Source organism: Colletotrichum godetiae, assembly GCF_030913485.1.
Source record: "Colletotrichum godetiae strain CBS 193.32 chromosome Unknown BDP55scaffold_65, whole genome shotgun sequence".
Classification (NCBI taxonomy): domain Eukaryota; kingdom Fungi; phylum Ascomycota; class Sordariomycetes; order Glomerellales; family Glomerellaceae; genus Colletotrichum; species Colletotrichum godetiae.
This window is the reverse complement of record NW_026851313.1, coordinates 148,045-166,598: the sequence shown is the minus strand read 5'-3', so window position 1 is coordinate 166,598 and position 18,554 is coordinate 148,045. Positions and strand designations below refer to the sequence as shown.

At 51.2% G+C, this 18,554-nt stretch overlaps 5 protein-coding genes across 5 annotated transcripts; 2 read left to right on the top strand and 3 right to left on the bottom strand.

Moving 5' to 3' along the window:
• Positions 1–692: 692 nt before the first annotated feature.
• On the top strand, positions 693–2,335 carry BDP55DRAFT_680796 (uncharacterized protein). Its single transcript, XM_060576135.1, has one exon. It carries the CDS (start codon positions 1,024–1,026, stop codon positions 2,161–2,163), a length of 1,140 nt encoding a protein of 379 aa, XP_060423854.1. The 5' UTR covers positions 693–1,023; the 3' UTR covers positions 2,164–2,335.
• Positions 2,336–3,253: 918 nt separating this feature from the next.
• On the bottom strand, positions 3,254–5,411 carry BDP55DRAFT_680793 (major facilitator superfamily domain-containing protein). The gene is made up of 7 exons (XM_060576134.1): positions 5,389–5,411; positions 4,925–5,314; positions 4,768–4,873; positions 4,391–4,709; positions 4,202–4,331; positions 3,669–4,145; positions 3,254–3,612 (listed from the first exon to the last, which is right to left on the bottom strand). The coding sequence occupies exons 2-6, from the start codon at positions 5,195–5,197 to the stop codon at positions 3,699–3,701; spliced, it is 1,275 nt and encodes a 424-aa protein (XP_060423853.1). The 5' UTR covers positions 5,198–5,314; positions 5,389–5,411; the 3' UTR covers positions 3,254–3,612; positions 3,669–3,698.
• Positions 5,412–7,291: 1,880 nt separating this feature from the next.
• BDP55DRAFT_563821 (glycerate kinase) lies at positions 7,292–8,530 on the top strand (the record flags this gene model as incomplete). Its single annotated transcript, XM_060570275.1, has 1 exon — positions 7,292–8,530. One exon carries the CDS (start codon positions 7,292–7,294, stop codon positions 8,528–8,530), a length of 1,239 nt encoding a protein of 412 aa, XP_060423852.1.
• A 700-nt stretch (positions 8,531–9,230) lies between these two features.
• Positions 9,231–11,354, bottom strand: BDP55DRAFT_563865 (5'-nucleotidase; the record flags this gene model as incomplete). The annotated part of the gene is made up of 5 exons (XM_060570281.1): positions 9,231–9,760; positions 9,807–9,959; positions 10,013–10,919; positions 10,976–11,031; positions 11,090–11,354. 5 exons carry the CDS (start codon positions 11,352–11,354, stop codon positions 9,231–9,233), a joined length of 1,911 nt encoding a protein of 636 aa, XP_060423851.1.
• A 459-nt stretch (positions 11,355–11,813) lies between these two features.
• On the bottom strand, positions 11,814–17,334 carry BDP55DRAFT_757116 (ABC transporter). The gene is made up of 13 exons (XM_060580778.1): positions 17,038–17,334; positions 16,425–16,968; positions 15,852–16,352; positions 15,556–15,789; positions 14,729–15,492; positions 14,491–14,653; positions 14,057–14,428; positions 13,803–13,998; positions 13,689–13,739; positions 13,560–13,624; positions 12,892–13,507; positions 12,361–12,822; positions 11,814–12,303 (listed from the first exon to the last, which is right to left on the bottom strand). Exons 1-13 carry the CDS (start codon positions 17,248–17,250, stop codon positions 12,087–12,089), a joined length of 4,398 nt encoding a protein of 1,465 aa, XP_060423850.1. The 5' UTR covers positions 17,251–17,334; the 3' UTR covers positions 11,814–12,086.
• Positions 17,335–18,554: the final 1,220 nt, after the last annotated feature.

Here is an 18,554-nt window from a genome sequence, read left to right as displayed (position 1 = left end):
AATACAGCCACTTGGCGCGGCATCTGGCCAGTTTCTCCCAAGACTCCGCAGTCAATGTAGCAACAAGCATATGATCAAAAGAGGAAAAACTGCATCTTCTGTCCCCGTTCTCCTCGAGAGCGCGCGCGCGCGCTACCTCTGACTAATGCCGTGGCACCCGCCGCGCCGTTGCCTTGACTCGGCCTGGCCTTTCGGACCCCTGCCGCACCGAATCCCTACCTTTACCATGTTGGTTGGTTCGTGCTGAAGTGGACGCGCTTCGGACATTGTCTGGCGGTACATCTGCCGTACGGCTTATTCCACGTCTTTTGCTTGTAGCATATCTCAGTCTCCGGATAGCACTACGATTAACCCGCTCCATGCGTCTGATCCCAAAACCGCAAGAAGAAAAGAAAAGAAAAGGACACCAAGCTTTACAAAGCCCAATCTCGCTTGTCACACGCAAGCTCAAGCTGAATAATCCGAGCGCCGCTTCGTCTGAAACATTGGATTGGTCCTCGACTGGTCCCATCCAACGCGAGAGCAACGATGTACAGGGAAAAGACCGAGCCGTAGTGCAACTAGGTAGGTAAATACGTGAACGTGCAGGCATGTGTGGTACCTCTTTGGGGATGGGAAGGATTCGGCCGAAGCCCAGGGCGTCAGCTAAAAAGTCCCCGAATTCTCTGCCTTTGTATCGATAAAAATCATCCATTATCCTCCTCGCTCCCACCCTTCTTCTAGACCCTGCGCCCTCTACCTTCTCTTCTTACTGTAGATCTCTTTGTCCAAGCAACTGTGTCTCGTTGGATGCTCTGTCAAAGTTGTCTACTCCCGCACTCCCCCACGGCTATCCCGTACCGTCACATCTCAACCTCCAGCCCCCAAATACCGGCGACCTTGCTTACTTTCTCCCTTGATTAGGGAAGTTAATCTGACCTTCGACACCGTCAATACTTATTCCTCAACAACAACAATAACAACAACAGCAACAACAACAACTCGTGCCTCATCAATTTCTACAACACAAAACACCCTCTCAAAATGGTCAAACAGGTCGTGATTCTGGGCGCAGGCTACGCAGGCCTCGGCGTCGCCCACAAGCTGCTCAAGTACACCCAGCCCAAGGCCAAGGATCTCAAGGTCATCCTCGTCTCCCCTTCGACTCACCTCTACTGGAACTGCGCCGCCGTGCGCGGTCTTATTCCCGGCGAGTTCTCCGACGACACTCTTTTCAACGAAATCAAGCCCGGCTTCGAGAAGTATCCCCAGGATGCCTTCGAGTTCGTCCTCGGCAAGGCCACCACCTTCGACGCGACCACCAACACTGTGCAAATTGAGACCAACGAGGGCCTGAGGTCTCTCGAATACGCCCAGCTCATCATCGCCACCGGCTCTTCCCTCGCCAGCGGCGTCCCCTTCAAGACCATCGGCACCCACGAAGAGACCCTCACCGCATGGCACAACCTCCAGTCCGAGGTCAAGGTCGCCAACTCCATCATCGTTTCCGGCGCCGGCACCACGGGCGTCGAGACCGCCGGTGAGCTTGGCCACGCCTACGGCTCCACCAAGCAAATCACCCTCATCGTCGAGGGCGACGCGCCGCTTCCCGGCCTCCTTCCCCAGCTCGGCAAGATCGCCGCCAAGAACCTCCAGCAGCTCAAGGTAAAGCTCGTCACCAACGCCCGCGTCACCGAGGCCAACACCTCTGGCGCCCTCAAGTCCATCAAGCTGTCCAACGGCGAGACCCTCACCGCGGATCTGTATTTGCCCCTGTTTGGCGTTCGGCCCAACTCCTCCTTCATCCCGGAGCACCTCCTCGATGACAAGGGCAACTTGAAGCTCAAGCACGACCTCCGCGTCGAGGGCCTTACCAACGTCTGGGGCGTCGGCGACATCGGCAACCTCGAGGCGAAACAGCTCATGCGCGCCGAAGGCCAGGCGCTGCACCTCGCCGACAACCTCGATGCGGTCCTCACCGGCAACGAGACCAAGGTCAAGGACCTCAAGCTCACGCTCAAGCCGCAGGTGTTTGTGACTATTGGCAAGAAGAAGGCCACAGGCCAGTTTAACACGATGAAGCTGCCTGGTTTCATCGTCAGCGCCGCCAAGGCCAAGACCTTCTTCACTGAGAAGGGTCCTGGTCTGGTCCAGGGCAAGAACATTGCCAGAGCGTCGATTTAAGGAGCTGTAGCAGGACAAAACGATGGATGACGGAAGAAGATTGGTGATGGGTTTGCTTCAGCTTTGATATCCCGGGTTGCGAACTGTCGTTGCATTACTTATTAGTGTGTGGGCACACGAAAGCTATTAATTTAATTATTGGAAATATACCCTTAATACAGTCGAAATACGCAGTTACAGTGTGTTCAATGCTCGTGATCTCTTATTTCATTCTACCTGAGGTGGCTTAAGGCAGGCGCCTACATGGGGCAATGACCTGACTGCTGTCCGATCAGGGTTACATGTAGCTACATTCAAGCGCCTCGTCGACGACCTTTCTCATAGCATCTGCCACGTCGATATCAATGCTCTTCTCTGCATCAACCCAAATCCTCATCTTGTGCTCCTCTTCGTTGAGCTGGAAATCATTTTCATCTCCTCCAACAACGACAACAAAATTGAAACGGACCACCGGACGCTTGATCACAGTCGTCTGGGCTGACGGGCCTGCGGCATGCTGGCCTGTGGCGTCATTCTTTGTAGTATCCTCTTCTTTGGCAGACCCATACTCCACAGTCTCCTCCTGGATGTCTAGGGTTGGCGGAAGGCAATTCTTGATATCAATTACCAGGAGCATGACCGACTCAGCGACAACTCGGAGAATGGCGTCTTCAACGGTGTCATCAGAGCCCTTCATCTAACCCCCGGGAATTTCATGAAGATTGCGACTACTACCGTGGTTGGGCCTGTTCTTGAGGATCAAAGTCTCGGTGCCACCAGGTCCCCGGTGAACGACAGCGGCGCCGACCATGATCTTGGGAGGGGGGATTTGCGCTCGAAGGTCAAGCATGACAGCAGGTCTCTGCGAGAAAGTGTAAGAATGTCCATGATCGGTGGTGGTAGTCGAAGCGAGATAGGCGTCGAGTCGTAGTGTGTAGAGTTGCGAGCAAAAAGTCGAAGTAGTGTGTTTGACGGCTTGGTAGGAGTGAGGTCAGCGAGAACCAGAAATATTGAATGGGCTCTCATAGGACTTAAATATCTTGGAGAATGATTGATCTTCAAATGCTAGTTCCTGAGAAGTAACGCTGCTTGTGAGAAGGCTGTTACCTACCTTTGCCTACCTGCCTGTCATGCTGAACCAACGTGACAAAGACCTTGACCGTAGTGTACTAGTTTAGTGTCTTGAGACTACAGTTGATGGATGATAAACCTTAATCTGAAGGCGCTTGTAGTTTCAGATCTCAATTAGAGTAGCCTCGAAGGTGGCGGGAATGTGACCGCTCGCCTATCCCAGTAGCCTTTAGACTCACGCGAACAATACTTTGATCATATGTTCGAGGGCTAGAGACAATGATGACGAAACCCTAGCGATTCAATTTGCTGAGCCCATTTGATGAATACCTATCTAGGCCAAAGATGAGTGGTCATATTTCTAGTTATCCATCGTAAATCATTTCTGGCATCGCAACTCTACTCCAAAAATTAGTCAGTGACGTCTTGAGTACTCGTAGTTATGAACACAAGACCTGGTAAGCAACAAACATTTGATACCCTCTTCAGCCAGCGCAGTACTGGCTCTTACTCCTAAGCCACGCGCCCCATCTCCACATCACAAAGGGCACAATCAACCCCATCACAAAGACAATACCAGCAAGCAACACATTGCCCCAAGCAATACCCAACACATCATATAATCTTGGTGCAAATAAAGGGAAGCTGAACCCGGCCATCGTTCGCACAAAGGCCGCCGCGCCTGCAGCGCTGGCTGCATATCTCTCATAAGAGTCGATGACATAGGTTTGCACACACTGAAACGAGAGGATGAGACCAGCGGCCAGGATTGCTGCTCCAATGTTTGGAACGATCCAGTGGACTTCAAAGTGTGCTGCGATTCCGTACAGCAGGAGGCCTATGGGGGTGATGATGGCTGTGGGGAACATGAGAGGGATTCTGAACTCAGGGCGCCCAGTGTCGTTGTTTTGCGCTTTGAGCTTGCGATAGACCTGTAATGTGTAAGTCAATGATTTCTAGAAGGCAATGTGAGTATCCTTTATCGAACCTTATCTATAAGAGGTCCGGATATCTGTAACCCGATCACGAAGCCAACACCAAGTGAGATGTAGTTTAAACTAGCCGGTCCGGGTTCCATATCGTATTGCTCACTCCACACAAAAGGGAACGAAGCGAGGCTTAAAAGTAGTTAGCTTTTATCACTAATATCATACTGAGTAATGAGATTGAACCTTACACAAGATACATAAGACCATACAGGTATGCCCTGTACACCGCGGTAATCTGCAGCGCTGGCTGAGTAAAGAGCATCCTGAATGGTCTGACAAGATTCTTCCGCAACGTCTGTCCAAAAGTCCTGTCTGGCTGATCGAACTCCGTGCGGAGGCTTGCGTTACCCGTCTTCTTGCGCAGCATTTTAGCTTTGACTGCCAAGATCTTGGGGGCGTAAGTCTCAGAGAGGAAGAGAAAAGCGAGAATTTGAACGACCGCATCAGCGATGGAGACGGTCCAGAAGATCCAGCGCCATGACAGGTACTGTGTCAGGTATCCGGCAGCTACAATAGTCAGCAAAGATTGTACGGTAGAAGTACCTAAGATGCAGGAAGGACTGACCAATCGGCCCAACAGCAGGCCCAAGAAAGGGAGCCAGACTGTAGATGGCAGTCGCTGTGCCTCTTTCTTCAGCTCTCCAACAATCACTCAGTACGCCGCCACCGAGCTAAGCATCGTATCAGCAAGATGTTCCGGATAGATGCGACTCGAGACTTACAGCTTGAGGAGCACTCCCACCAAGTCCACTAAGAAACCGAAAAGCCAACATCTGCTGCTTTGAAGCAGAGAAGCCGCAGACGGTGTTGAAGATCAAGTAAAACATGTTGGCAGACTGAAGCACGACAACACGACCATACATCTCTGACAACGGAGCAAGGACGAATGGCCCCACGACGTACGCTAGTAGAAAGATTGACATGAGGAGATAGGTCTCAATGTCAGACTCGACGTCAAATTCGTCAGCGAGGGTGTCTAGTGCGGGGGCTAGCATGGTTGAGGAGACTGGCGATATGAATGTGAAACATGAGACCAAGATGGTGGCAGTCCATTTTTTGTGCCTGGCCCAGTTCTTTGGGTTCATTGGGTCATCGGGCCCAGACCATGTTATCTAGGGTATGATTAGCTTCTTGAATAGACTCGATGAATTGTGTACTATCTAGATAACGCTCAGTCATTACACACCAGGTCTGGGTCTTCAGGATCATCGGGCGTGATTTTCTGCGCAGCCTTTTCCTTGGGAGGGATTTCCGCAGAGGGTCCTGCCTGCGTGTCGTCGTGAGAAAGTAAGTGTGAACGATCGTCAGGAGCAGATGTCTCCAAGATAATCCCAGGATGTCTACTGCCTGTTTCCTCCGCTGGGTCTTGGAGCCAGGGGAATTTGTATGCTGTTCTCTCATATTCTGAGAAAGAAGGTAGCCCTGGACTCCATCCTCGCCATAAGCTAGATCTTGATCGTGTCAGAGTCCTATGAAGGCTGAAGCCTGTCTCGGAGTCTGCCGATACCGGCTTCCGGGGAACAAAGTAGTAGGCGTGTGGTTTTGAGTCAGACATGACAGGAACGAAACAAAGATGTGAAAGCGAGAGTTGGGAAGATCTTGAAGCGAATGTGTGAAGAGAGAGATTAACGAAAGTTGGTGATGATTCTTAGGTGTCTCTGCATATAGTGCGAAGTTATGAAGCTGCGACCTTTCATCTAGTCCATTATATGAGTTTCTGCAACGTGAACAGAACAAGATTATCTCGTGAAAAACTCAGAGGGAGGCCAATATTCTAGCACCAAGATGATAAGGAGAAGAGCACCGCCTCATGCACTCGTGATGGCATCGCCTCTGTCCTGGCGTGATGTCTTCAGGCTTAGAAAAACCAGCCTTCCTGTAAGCGGCAGAACCAGCCGGGCTCAAGAGGTCACACATCCCTAGATTCATTCGCCCAAAGACATCCTGCCAAGTGACGCAACAAGGAAAACTAGCACTGCCAGAGTGTACCTTTAAACCAAACTGTGGGTGAGAATGACAGCCGAAGCTTTCTTGGCGGTCGATCGGCGGGGGGTGGGTGGGTTCCTGGATTGCTACGTCAACTGTGGCTGATGAGTGCGTCTTTTTGGAGTGACATTTTTCTAGACTCCGCCCAAGCGAGGCCTTGCACCTCCAGGATAACCCTGAAATAAGGGCAATTCTTATTTATAGCTCAGGTACGGCCGTATGTGATTGGAAGACTATCTTTCAAGACGGCAAACCTTGGACGGACGTTTCGGGGTCCGTCGTCGGTTGAGATACGAGATCTGGCAACCAATCTGGTCGCGTGCTCACTACGACAGGCATCGGTTCTAAGAACCGTACATGATGATACCACGCATACCAACCAGTTGGAACTCAAGAGCATCTAATCTGCGCACCATGCCGGTAGTCTGACCTGCCGCTTTCAGAGGCTGTGTCATGATGTAACCTCCGCTAACGAGTTGCTACGCAATGGAAGCCGTTGACAGCTCCTAGTCTTACCTTGTTTCGAGGTATCTCGTGTGGGTTGGTTGCAGTCGACAGCCCATCGAGGCAAGGGACACGTGCAGGGCTGAGAGAAGCCATCATGGTCCCTGGCGTTGGGTATGCAGAGATCACACGATCGCATGCCCGTTTGCGAAAATATACACCGGCGGAGCATTTCATCGCCACGGCTCGGCAGCTGGATGTCTTCGTTCCTAACCCAGACTGCCTGATACTCGATGTCGTCAAGCCAGGAGACTGAATATCACAACCGAGAGCAAGTCACAATGAGCCATTGGCAGGAGAGTTGTGTTCTCCTAAGGCGTGCTGCAGATCATCATCGTGAATGATATAAAGCTATCACCTTGTAGCGTCTGTTAATTGCGTTTGACTAAATCCATATCACCGTCAGTTTACATCTTCATTTACGTCACTCACGTTCGCTTCTTACAATTACTTCGCTCGCTATCAACATTCGCTTGATTTTCAAACAAATGAGCTCTCCCCCCAACAACACTGCGGTAACACCTGATCAAAGAGACTCATCACTATCTCCCATTGATCTCACTGAGTCCGCACCCCAGAAAATCACCCACCAAGACGGTATGGGTTCTCTTCCTGTTCCTGAGGGCATGCGAGTTCTTGTCTGTCCTTCAGGATTCAAGGGCAGCTTACAGCCAGACGTTGCTGCTGATTGCATCGAAGCCGGAATTCTGGCTGTGATGCCAGAGGCCATCGTCCGCAAGGTTCCCCTTGTCGACGGAGGCGAGGGTTTCACTCGTGCCCTTGTATCGGCGACTGGCGGTACGCTTCATCCAGTCACCGTCACCGGCCCCGTGGGCATCCCGATTGCATCCTTCTTTGGCATCCTTGGAAGCAGCAACCCAGATACGCCAAAGACTGCCGTCATCGAAATGGCAGCGGCCGCTGGCCTGAGCCTTGTGCCTTCTTATCTTCGCAATCCGGGCGTTACCACAACTTTTGGAGTTGGGGAGCTCCTAGCCGCTGCATTGAGCGCTGGTGCGAAGCGGATCGTCGTCGGATGCGGTGATTCGGGCACCTGTGATGGCGGCGCCGGAATGCTTCAGGCGCTTGGCGCTCAACTTACAGACGAAGATGGACACTCGCTACCCATTGCTGCCGGGGGCGAGTCTCTTCTGCGTCTGAGAAACATTGATCTTGGCGGCATCGACAAGCGCCTCAGGGACGTCACCATCGAGGTTGCTGTCAACTGGAACAACGTGCTTTCTGGACCGGACGGCGTTGCCAGAGTCTTTGGTGCGCAAAAAGGTGCCAGCATACTGCAGACAGAGCGACTTTCAGCAGCCATGGAAGTCCTCGCCGTCGTGGCTGGCCGCTTTCTCTGCGACGAGAACGTGGGCCTCTCGCCTGGCGGAGGAGCTTCTGGAGGGCTGGGCAGCGGTTTGCGGCTGATCGGCGCCAAGCTCCGGCCAAGATATGAGGTGGTGGCGGAGTATGTCGATTTCGACGGCTTGTTCACCGACTGTGACCTGGTGCTCACGGCCGAAGGGGGTATCGACGACCAGACTCCGCGGGGCAAGATTCCCGCAGAGATTGGCGTGCGCGCGAAGAAGCACGGCTTGCCTGTCATCGCCATCGCGGGAACCATAGGGCCAGGAGCGCGGGTCAACTACGACGTCGGAATCGATGCGTACACGTGTATCCTGCAGCGACCATCCACGCTGGACGAGGCCATCTTGGACGCGGAGGTTCTGACACGCGAGAGCGCCGAGTGCGTCATGCGGATGATTGTCGTGGGCCAGGCGTTGGGGTCCAAGAAGGGCTTGCCCATGGCGCAGCAGCCGACTTCGACATGGGTTTAGAGATGTTTCTGATTGATTGTTGTTTTGAGTTGCAATGGAGCCAAGACCGTAGATAGGGAGACTTGACGGGCTCAGTGGACGCCAGTTGGGACAGGGATGTGATCTAGAGTTCTTTTTGACCGACATGAGATATGAGAGAATGACCGCTAGCAGCCCTGGAATGAGAGAAATTTAAGACTTGGCATGAATCAGAAATACTATTGTGAAAGGGAGACGTGACTGGCGGGAGAACGCACCAGCCAAGACGCTTGGTGTGGCGATGCAGACTGTGCAGGGGCAAGATTGGAAAGGAGGTGAACAATCAGAGTAGTAAACAGGATTATGTCAAGTAAGAATCGGATGATGAAAGTGATTAAGGTTCAAAGGGCTGTTCGTCCGAAAAGCAAGGTAAATGAATGGGATGGAGCTGGGTGGGAGCTGTGGTTATGATAGACCACGGAACGGGACGGGGACGGCGGGGAACCATGAGACGGAGGGGAACCATGAGACGGAGGGAACGGCCGTTGAAGGAAGGTACGTACCGATAAAGTTCCCGCCACGGTTTCTTGCCGCTCACAAAGGAGGCGGGATTTATTGAGATGGCCGGGTTATACCAGCAAAGCCTTTAGATTAAGTTGACAATAGACGAGAGCTCAAATCCTTCTTAGCTGAATCCCAAATGAATACCATTTATTCTATTTTTGTGAACTTTTGTAACCGTCTAACCGATCATCTTGATGCGTCCCTCTAGAACAGGTGCAATGACGCGGGTCCAGTCGACTGTGAACTCCCCCTCGTGCAGAGGATCACACACCTCAGCTTTCACACCTGCCTTGCTTGCCCATCTCGCGAAGAACTTGCGCATAATGAGCATCTCCATATCAATCTGAGCGACCCTATCCACCTCATCTTCAGAGTCAACCTCGTCGTCGGAGTCATCCTTGGGAGGTTTGATGTTCAATGCATGTCGTTTGACCATCCACTCAGCCCACGACCTGGACTCCACCTTTGGCTTGGGGTCCGAGGTGCCCGTCTCCGCCGGCGTCTCCCACATTTTCCGGGGCTCGACTGGGCTGTGGCACTTCTCGGCGACCTTGACCCAATGTTCGCTGAGATTCTTCCATTGGCCAACGGTACGAAGGCTCATAAAGTACTGGCGCAACATGGCGGAGATGAGAATGCCGTTCTCTTCGCAGACAATCTCCTCGGCGGTTCCGCCCTCGGGCTCGACGAGCAGGCTGGTAAATCCGTCTAAGATGGTCAGCTGACGATCAATTCCATGACTCTCTGGACTTACCTTTTCCTCTGCCCATGTACCCTCGAGTCGCAAGTGTGTACTTCTTTTCCGGTTCAATCGGCCCGCCTCCAAGAGTGGCTTCTACAATGCGGGAACCAGCTGGCTTGCTGGGGTCGAAGGTGTACTCGATGTTGGAAACTTGCGGGAATCGGCCTGGTGGGTTAGCAAATCATAACGTCTTGAAGACTACCGAATATGCCGCATACCTTCTTGTGCTGGGTACTGGGAAACGCCATTTTCTAAGGCATCCCAGAGCTGTTGACCGGTCACTCTGATAAAAATGACAGGATCCTCAAAGGGAAAGCAATTGGTGATATCCCTGACCCTGATCGCGCCAGGAGGATAAATCTGGTCGCCGCGGATTGTACCGGCGGCCATCAGGGCACAGTCGGCGTTGTGATAATGCCTCATTACGTCGCAGACGAAGTTCCCCATGTTGCTCTCTTTCATCCGGACGGTGCTGAACCTTGCGTCTAGTGGTGAGGCCGTCCAACCTACGGACTTGGCCAGGCTATGCTTCAGCTTAGAGGTCAGCTCTTCGGTAAGCTTCAGTGTCTCCTGATCTTCCGCGATGGAGGAGACGATGTCGCGCTGCAGAATGTCAAAGTCCCACTTTCCTGAACCATCCTCCCTTTTCCGGACTTCGATATAACTGAGTTGTTTGAAGTCGGAGCCGGATCGAAGCACATGCGTGCCATTGACGAAGCTATGAGCGTAGTAATGGTCGTGTCCGCCCAGGATGATATCAATGAGACCCTCGGTCTTCTCGGCAAGCTTGTTGTCGTTTGGCTCACGCTGATGGCTGAGACAGATGATGATGTCGGCACCCTGGGCCCGAAGCTGCGGCACCAATTCCTTGGCTGTCTCGCTGGCCGATTTGTAGATGATGTTTGGCGGCAAGCTGTTGATCGTCTCTAGCCATTCTCTTTCGCCGAGGCCGAGGAGACCAATCTTGATTCCATTGGATGATGTGATCATATGCGTGTGCTTGGCATGTCCGAGAGGGACATTCTCGCCTAGAGCCGGGTCCAGAACATTGGCGAGGAGCCAGGGAAAGTTGCACTTGGCGGTCAAGTGCTCGAATTGCTTGACTCCAAAGTCGAAGTCATGGTTCTACGTCAAGCATGTTAGTTCCGAGAAAGCACCAACAAGGTATGAGGCCCACTTACACCGACGCAAGTGCAGTCAACGCCGATCTTGTTGAGCACTGGCACCATGTGCTCACCTGAGGCGCAATCAGTAAAAGTGACAGATGAATGGCACGTGATGAAGATGGGCTGTACCTTTTGTGACGGAACTTTCGAGACTGGGGTTGAAGACATCTCCCGAAAATAGAGTCACTAGCTCGGGTTCGTCTTGGTAGCGTTCGTGGCTTCGGTACTCGTTGACGGCAGTGATGAAGCGAGCAACACCGCCCACCGGCTCAGCGCTCGCTGGTTCCAAGTGGTAAACATCGTTGAGGTGGAGAAGACGCAGGGCAACCGGCGCATTGGAGCCCGAGCTGAAAGTAACGACGGGCTCATCGGGCGCTGGGGTGTTCTTGGGCATGGTAGGGACTAGGGAGAAGAGTGAAGGAACGAGAAGTGATCTAGGAATAGCAATGCAGCCGGAACGAATCGGAAGGTTGGTAAGAGAATCGCAACGCAAACGAGCGTTGCTCGTGAGCTGAAGCTAGTGATGTGAGTGAGGTAAAGTTAGGTCAAGGTAGGTTTGGGGTGAAGGTGAGGTGCCGTGCCGTCCGCTGTCGTCCGTACGGTGCGGTGAGCTGAGGACTGCGGGGGCGGGGGCGGGGCAGGGGCGGGGCAGGGGCAGTGAATTGGAGCACGATTGATTGGTGCAGTAGTGACGGGGGACGCAGGAACCAACCAAAAGAGACAATTACCAATGGCAGGTCTAAGGCACGTGATGTGCTGCTGCTCCATAGTGGGACCTGCCTCTTCTATTTTGAGCACGGACTCCATCTGATAACGATAAGGTTGCTGCTAATTATAACATCTGCCCCACCTCGGGGCAGCATCTACCTCGAGTGAATCTTCGTCTTCCTTCAATTTTATCAATACGAAAGTACGTGACGTTATCTATTGATTGGATAGATTTATATGGTACGGAGCAGTATAAAGAGAGTATTTTCATGGATAAAGCGACTCCAGAATACGACTTTTGGCTCTATAGCGGTCGACAACGTTGTGCAGCAATGGAAAGGACAAATCTGGACTTACGCACTTACAGCGCTTTCCTCAGTTTCGAGATAGATCTTAGATCTTGAAGGCACTACTTGAATCAATTATCGCCCATTCGGCAAAGTTCAGCAAACTTGGTGTTCGCTGAAATCAGTTCCTCTGGCGCTCCGAACTCCAGAACTTCCCCATCCTCGAGCAGGGCGACTTTGTCGTAACGAACCACATGTCCAAGTCGATGCATCACAGCCAACACCGTGCAGCCTACAAACTCATTGTCAATCACATCCTGCATGACAGATTCGGTCACGGCATCAACGCTATGACATATTAGCCAGGTCCGAACGTATCGTAATCCGTCCCGTGAAAGAACTTACCTGCTCATTGCCTCGTCCAGTATCAAAACCTTGGACTTCCGCACCATAGCTCTAGCCAGGCAAAGAAGCTGCCTCTGTCCTGCTGACCACGCAGCAGAGTCCATGTTCTGGTTCAATCCACCAAGTCTCGAAATAATATCCCAAAGCCCGACCCTTTCCAAAGTGCGGGAAATTTCGCTGTCGTCCGAAACGACGCCGAATGGGTCAATATTGAAACGAATAGTTCCAGGCACCAGAAACGGGTCTTGAGTAACCACATTGATGCGAAAGCGGATATCATCTTGCACCACTGTCGCAAGATCTACACCGTCTAGCTTGATAATGCCTTTCGTCACATGCATCATCTGTAGTAGGCTGAGAACTAGGGATGTCTTTCCGCTGCCCGACCGGCCACATATTGCAATGTGCTGACCAGCTTCGATGGTGAGAGTGACGCTTTTGAGCATCAATTCAGCTCTTGGACTGCATGCTGGTTAGAATCTCTGAGCAGAAATTTACTAATTAGAAAGGGCACGGATATGTAAGACTCACCCATACGATGCAGAAACATTAGAGAAGGATAGAGCCCCAGAAGAAGGCCACTCAGACGGCATTGAAGCCTTCCCGACGCTAGTCTCAATTTCCGTCTCCAGCAAAAAGCGCCTGACCCGAGCTACCGCCCCGACGCTGGACTCAAGTTTAGTCCAGCTTTGAATCAAGCGAGCCAAAACCTCGCTGAAGCCAATGACCATAACCAAGCTCACGCCTACGCTGCTTGCGCTGAACTTGTCGTGCCACGTCACCACCGTAGACACCAAGATGACTGCTAGTGCGGCGACGAGGAGATTGAGGACCAAAGTTAACCAAGCCTGTATACAACTCTGCAAGTAGTTTGGCCGTTGAAATGTGTCAACGTAGCGGTAGTTGCGCTCCTGGTACTGGGCCTGCCATCCGAAAGCGCGTATGGTTGCGCCACCGTCCACAGACTCAGAGAAGTGCGTATATAGAGGTGCCTTGGCTTCAATCCCAAGAAGTCGTATCTGGCGTGACGTCTGGAGGTAAAATCTTTGCAGGAAATAGAGCATGGCGGCAAGAAACGGTAGGGCTATGCCAAGATACTGAGAGAAGACGGCCAGGATGACCACTTTTGCCAGAACCGAGATAGCGGCTATTAGAAATTTCAGTTATTTGCATCATCCATTCGGCTGCGGGGTACTGACTCGAGGTGTAGTTCACCATTGTCGCAGGCAAGTCCATATCGACAAGTTGCATGTCTTCACTGAATCTATGACAAGGGTTTAGGAGTGAGTGTCCCGTCACCAGCGCCGCGAAATTTATGTGAAACCCACCTGTTGAGAAGCTCGCCGCTATCCGTCATGGACAAGAACCTGAAAGATGCTCTACATGGATGTCTTTCATCAGTATGGGCAGTCCTAAGTGGAAAATCTTCTACGAAGACTTACGAAAAGACTGTCTGAAGAAGATCGTTGTGCAGACCAAGAGCTGTATTCGGCACGACGTCGAGGAAGGCAAACCATGCGGCCAGAGATGCGCCGACCGTACCCAAGACTCCAATTATGACATAGATGCCTAGGTAATACCCAACACTCTTGTTAAGCGTAGTTGTGTTAGACTCAGACCACCATTTAATCCAAATGGCTGTAAACGTATGTGTCAGCTTCTTGGTCCCTTCGGGAAGTTGGCGACCAATGCTTACTTGAAAGTTCGGCAAAGAAAATCCAGGCCACAACGGAGACAGTGTACATAACTACAGCCTTCTGACCGGCACTTCTCAGGTAGTATAAGTAGACCGCCTTCTCTCCATTCTTTCGCCGGATGTCGGTATTTTCCTGAGAGGCTTGAACAGGTGCGTCTGCTGATATGATCGCAGTCTCTTTGTGAGACTCAGAGCTTCTCTCTACATGTATTCTAGCCTCCCCAAGCTCCTCAATCATATCTCCAGAAGTACTCCTCAGCCCGAGCTTGCTGACATATCCTTTCCCATCAGACAGAGTCATAGGGCTGCCGGCTTCCTGAATTCTTCCGGTGTCGATCACAATCATGTTATCTGCGAATTGCATAATGTTGCCTGCAATGAAAATTGTGTCAGTAGCATGCACACTATACGGGGAACCAAGAAATTAAGCTTACGATCATGTGTTGCAATCACAGCTGTTATGTGGTTTTGTCGGAAATGACCATTGGATCCCAAGAGGCGGGTCGTGACATGACGTGAGGTATGCGCGTCCAAGCCACTAAAGACATCGTCAAGAATAACTACTTTACACCTTGAATAAATAGCTCGTGCAAGCGCCTAGAGGTGAAGAAACGCACGTCAATTCTCTGAAGTCAAAGCACATACAGAACGGGAGAATAGCCGGCCACTCACAACGCGCTGCTTTTGTCCCCCACTGAGATTAACACCGTTGCTGCCAATAATAGTCAGATCGCCGTTCTCGAGTACCTTCAAGTCTGTTTCAAGTCCACAAGCAGAGACGACGCTGTTGTACCACTTCTGCTCAAAGGAAGAAATTCCGAGTATATTTTCCCGGAGAGTGCCATTCTCGAGCCAGGGCGACTGCGAGCAATAAGCCATGGTGCATTTCCCAAAACCCTCTGTTGGCTCCAGAGCTTCAGTCGAGGATCTAGACTTCAGCTCGCCTAGTATCGCACTCAGGAAGCTTGATTTACCGCTCCCTACTGGACCAACTACAACAGTCAACATTCCTCGGGGTACATCAACGGTGATTCCATAGAGCACCATTTGATCTTTCGTCCTTTCAAAGCTCTGGTCTCTCCAGGAGACAATGTACTGTTGTGTCTCATGAGGGGGGTTGATCCTGTTGAGTTGCTCCAGGCCAGTTTCTGTTCCCGTTGAGTTGTCTTGCGGAATGAGAGTGCCGGTCGATTCATTGCCCAGTGTGGACTTGTGATTGTAGTTGCAGAAGTCCTGTAGACGACTGAAACACCCAAACGATTGCACCACCATGGGAAGTAGCTGAATGAACTCGACGACTGGTGTTGTGAGTAGTGCGATCAAGGCAACAGATGTAAAGGCTTGTGCTGGTAATAAGGTAGTGTGCTTCCAAAAGCTAGAGACAATGACATGAACAGCGAAAGTAACAATAGGAGCGAGATTGATTGGAGTGAGCGCTGGTTGTCCGTGATCAGAAACTGGCAAACGTCCTAATTCCTCGCCGGAGCTGGGGCACTTACAAAGCATCAACGTTGTAACGAGAAGCTTCCTGGATGACTTCGAGGTTTCGACTTCTTCAGTTCTTAGCTTTTGGAGCACATTTGCCATCACACGGCCGAGACCAAGCATTTTGACAGCCTTTATGTCGCCTAGCATGATAGTCGTTACACGAAGACGCTCCTGAATTCTTTCAATCCAGCGCATTTGCGCTGTTTGGGTGGCCACTGAGATCTTTGACGTCGCTACAATGAAGACTACACATCCGAGGTAAGCGGATTTGACACGTAAATGGAGATCTTTGATATCTTTAACATACCTAGAACGAGGAGAGTAGGGGCCAAGCAAGCCAGTGAAAGCTGGCGTCCAAGCAACCAGCTGGCGATAGCAATGTCGAGAAGCGATGCCCAAACTGAATGGAACATGGACATGGCGCCAAATATCCGCTCGATGTCTGTCCCCATGAGGGTGACCGCAGAAATTTCTCCCATGTCCACCTCTCTGGTATGAACAGCGTGGCAATAGAGAAGCGCAATCAGACCTCCGCGGATTCTGGTGGCAAAACGGAAGTTGTGGTATTGGTAGACCGAGGTGCTCGCCGCAATCCCTAGATAGACTAGAGCCCATGCGCCTATTAGACCTCTGCCATAGTGGGCGTCGGGATTGGTTTCAGCAACATAGGTGACGGTTGTGTCGATAAGAAATGACTGGGTGAATGTGAAAATGCTGAGACATAGTCGGGGAAGTATGGGTGACAGGAAGGAACCAAGGTAACTTCGGAAACAAGCTCGAAGGAGACTGTGGCGTTGTCCATAGTCATCTAGGAGGCAATCGAGGTCAGCAGTGTCTTGATCGATTAAGACTGCTTGCTGGCACGAGGATTATAGCTTACATTTGTCCCACGAAGCGGCAAGCCTTGTGTGCAACCTTTGGCTTTTGATGCTTGGGTCAAGAACTGGAAGGTCACTCAAAGATATGACTTTAGTAAATCCCAAATAGAACGTTCTTGCCAACCACCAAAAGCAAGTTCTCGCCCAGAAACCGCTGCTTTGTTCCCGTGTTACGTCCTTGTCGTCGTTCGGAGGTTCTGAATTAGCCAGTTCCTTCTTCATTGCAAGAGATTCCAAGACCAGAGCAACAACAGTGATGAAGAGGATGAAAGTAAAAACGATTGGCACCGTGAGTTCTTTGCTGAAGAGCCATAAAGTCCGAAGTCGCGCAATACTCAGAATACTAGATGCAGAGAGGTAGAACACAACCAGCGTAGATGGCCTCTGGGACCTTTGGTGGGTTAAGGCGGAGAGCGCAAAGACTGCAGCCGTTGATGTTACTGCTAGGACATCGGCAGAAATTGATGCCGACGTCTTGAATTGGATGTTGTCTATGCGCAGAGCAAGATAGATGACCTGAAAAACAAACAATGTGGTCAATGTCGTCTTTAAGATTGTCAGACATGCGATAACTGCAAATATTGTACATCCACAGTCCATTGGTAGCAAACGTACCAATTTACCATGAGCTAGCTTGGAATGGAGAGTCGAAACAATATGTCTGTGACTCAGGCTAATGAAAGACGCTAACGCAAGGAGGAGGAAAAGGCCAGAAGGTAAAGAGGCAAAGAAGACGTCTTCAAAGAACAATGTAAAGTCAAATGAACGACATTGGTGATCGACTCTTGGTCCGAAAGACCGATCGCCGAATGTCTCTTGGCAAGACATGGTCAATCTTAGAGGCAATAGAATGTCTTCAACAGGGCGAGAGAATTGGAGTGTTGGTACAGGTCATATTCTTGACGAGACAACTGGCTTCGGTAAATAGCTCAGAAAGGGCTGGGTTTGCTAGTGCATAAAGGCTCTTTAAGACACAAGGTAGGACGCGCGTGTCCGGAGGCCTATCTCAATGTTGGTTGTGCAGACACTGACGCGTTGCCTGCTGCCTCATTTCATGATAAGAAGTTCTGGTAGCCCAGGCTGCAACTTGCGTGTCCTGAACCTTCCCATCTTGCAGTACCGGCGGCATTGTCCAATGGCAGATTGACCTGCAGATAATCCCTGTTCAAGTCGCCGGAACTAGACGCTCGTGTTTAAACAGTTGATGTCGTGAAGCCAACATAGAGTCAGGGAGCATACATCACAGACCGCTTTTTTATTAGGCAGATAGCAATGACCCGGTACATATTCTCGAGGCTGTATTTACATGAGTGTAAATCCCCGTCTGTCTATCAGTCTACTCGTTCATTTGACCACGAAACACGTCCATTGGGGTATTCTCCCTTCTTGGATCGTTAAACACTTTCACGGCATGCGTATCTGCGGAGCGTTCCATACTGGGAGCACATGGACTAATGCCGAAGATTCCAGTTGTGCATCTTGATGAAAATGGCTTATGGTAAGAGACTGGACCGTGGAACTATTCGTAATTAGTCTTGGCGAAGGATGCCTTATGTTGTTGAGCTAATACTGTTAACCTGATGCCGCTAACTCAATGATGTTTGCCCCTTGTGACAACGTTACATCCCATGTCGCGGCTCACCATACCATTTGAGGGATAAAGTCTACCTTACTCTACCAAGCAAGTAAAGATAGTCTCAGCGGCGTGCGGGCTATGCAGATAAGCTTAGTTTGGCAGCCTCGGATCGTCGCACAGCATCTTTCAGCTGCGGGGGATAAGGGTGTAGACTCTCACAGAGCTGAAACACCCTGAGTCTTCATCTTGCACACTGTTGTCTAGAAGGAGCGAACATGGCTCTGCCTCCTACGTCACAGTCAAGCGGTTAATGTGCCCAGCTGAAGAGTTCATTCAGGCCTGACAGCATTGCATAGCACACTAGCACATGGACACCATGAAGCGGGGAATCTGTCTCCCCGTCTGACCCGCTATAATACCTAGTAGCTTCTTTCCGGCATTACCGGGACATGCATGACAGGCATGACAGGGTCCAAGACGAATCAAGGGACCAGCTTAAAGGGTTGTCTTAAAAAGTGTGTCTCACAGTGCCAAGGTCGCTCCCACAGCTCGGTGA

What these genes read in the sequence shown, in the direction of transcription:
- BDP55DRAFT_680796 (XM_060576135.1), top strand. Translation starts at nt 1,024, where the DNA reads ATGGTCAAACAGGTCGTGATTCTGGGCGCAGGCTACGCAGGCCTCGGC.
- BDP55DRAFT_680793 (XM_060576134.1), bottom strand. Translation starts at nt 5,197, where the DNA reads ATGCTAGCCCCCGCACTAGACACCCTCGCTGACGAATTTGACGTCGAG. An exon ending in GTGGGAGTGCTCCTCAAGCT is followed by an intron (nt 4,874 to 4,924) that starts GTAAGTCTCGAG and finishes TACGATGCTTAG; the next exon opens with CTCGGTGGCGGCGTACTGAG. An exon ending in TATGGTCTTATGTATCTTGT is followed by an intron (nt 4,332 to 4,390) that starts GTAAGGTTCAAT and finishes ACTACTTTTAAG; the next exon opens with CCTCGCTTCGTTCCCTTTTG.
- BDP55DRAFT_757116 (XM_060580778.1), bottom strand. Translation starts at nt 17,250, where the DNA reads ATGTCTTGCCAAGAGACATTCGGCGATCGGTCTTTCGGACCAAGAGTC. An exon ending in CCCTACTCTCCTCGTTCTAG is followed by an intron (nt 15,790 to 15,851) that starts GTATGTTAAAGA and finishes TCGGATGTGTAG; the next exon opens with TCTTCATTGTAGCGACGTCA. An exon ending in CGTTACAACGTTGATGCTTT is followed by an intron (nt 15,493 to 15,555) that starts GTAAGTGCCCCA and finishes ACGGACAACCAG; the next exon opens with CGCTCACTCCAATCAATCTC.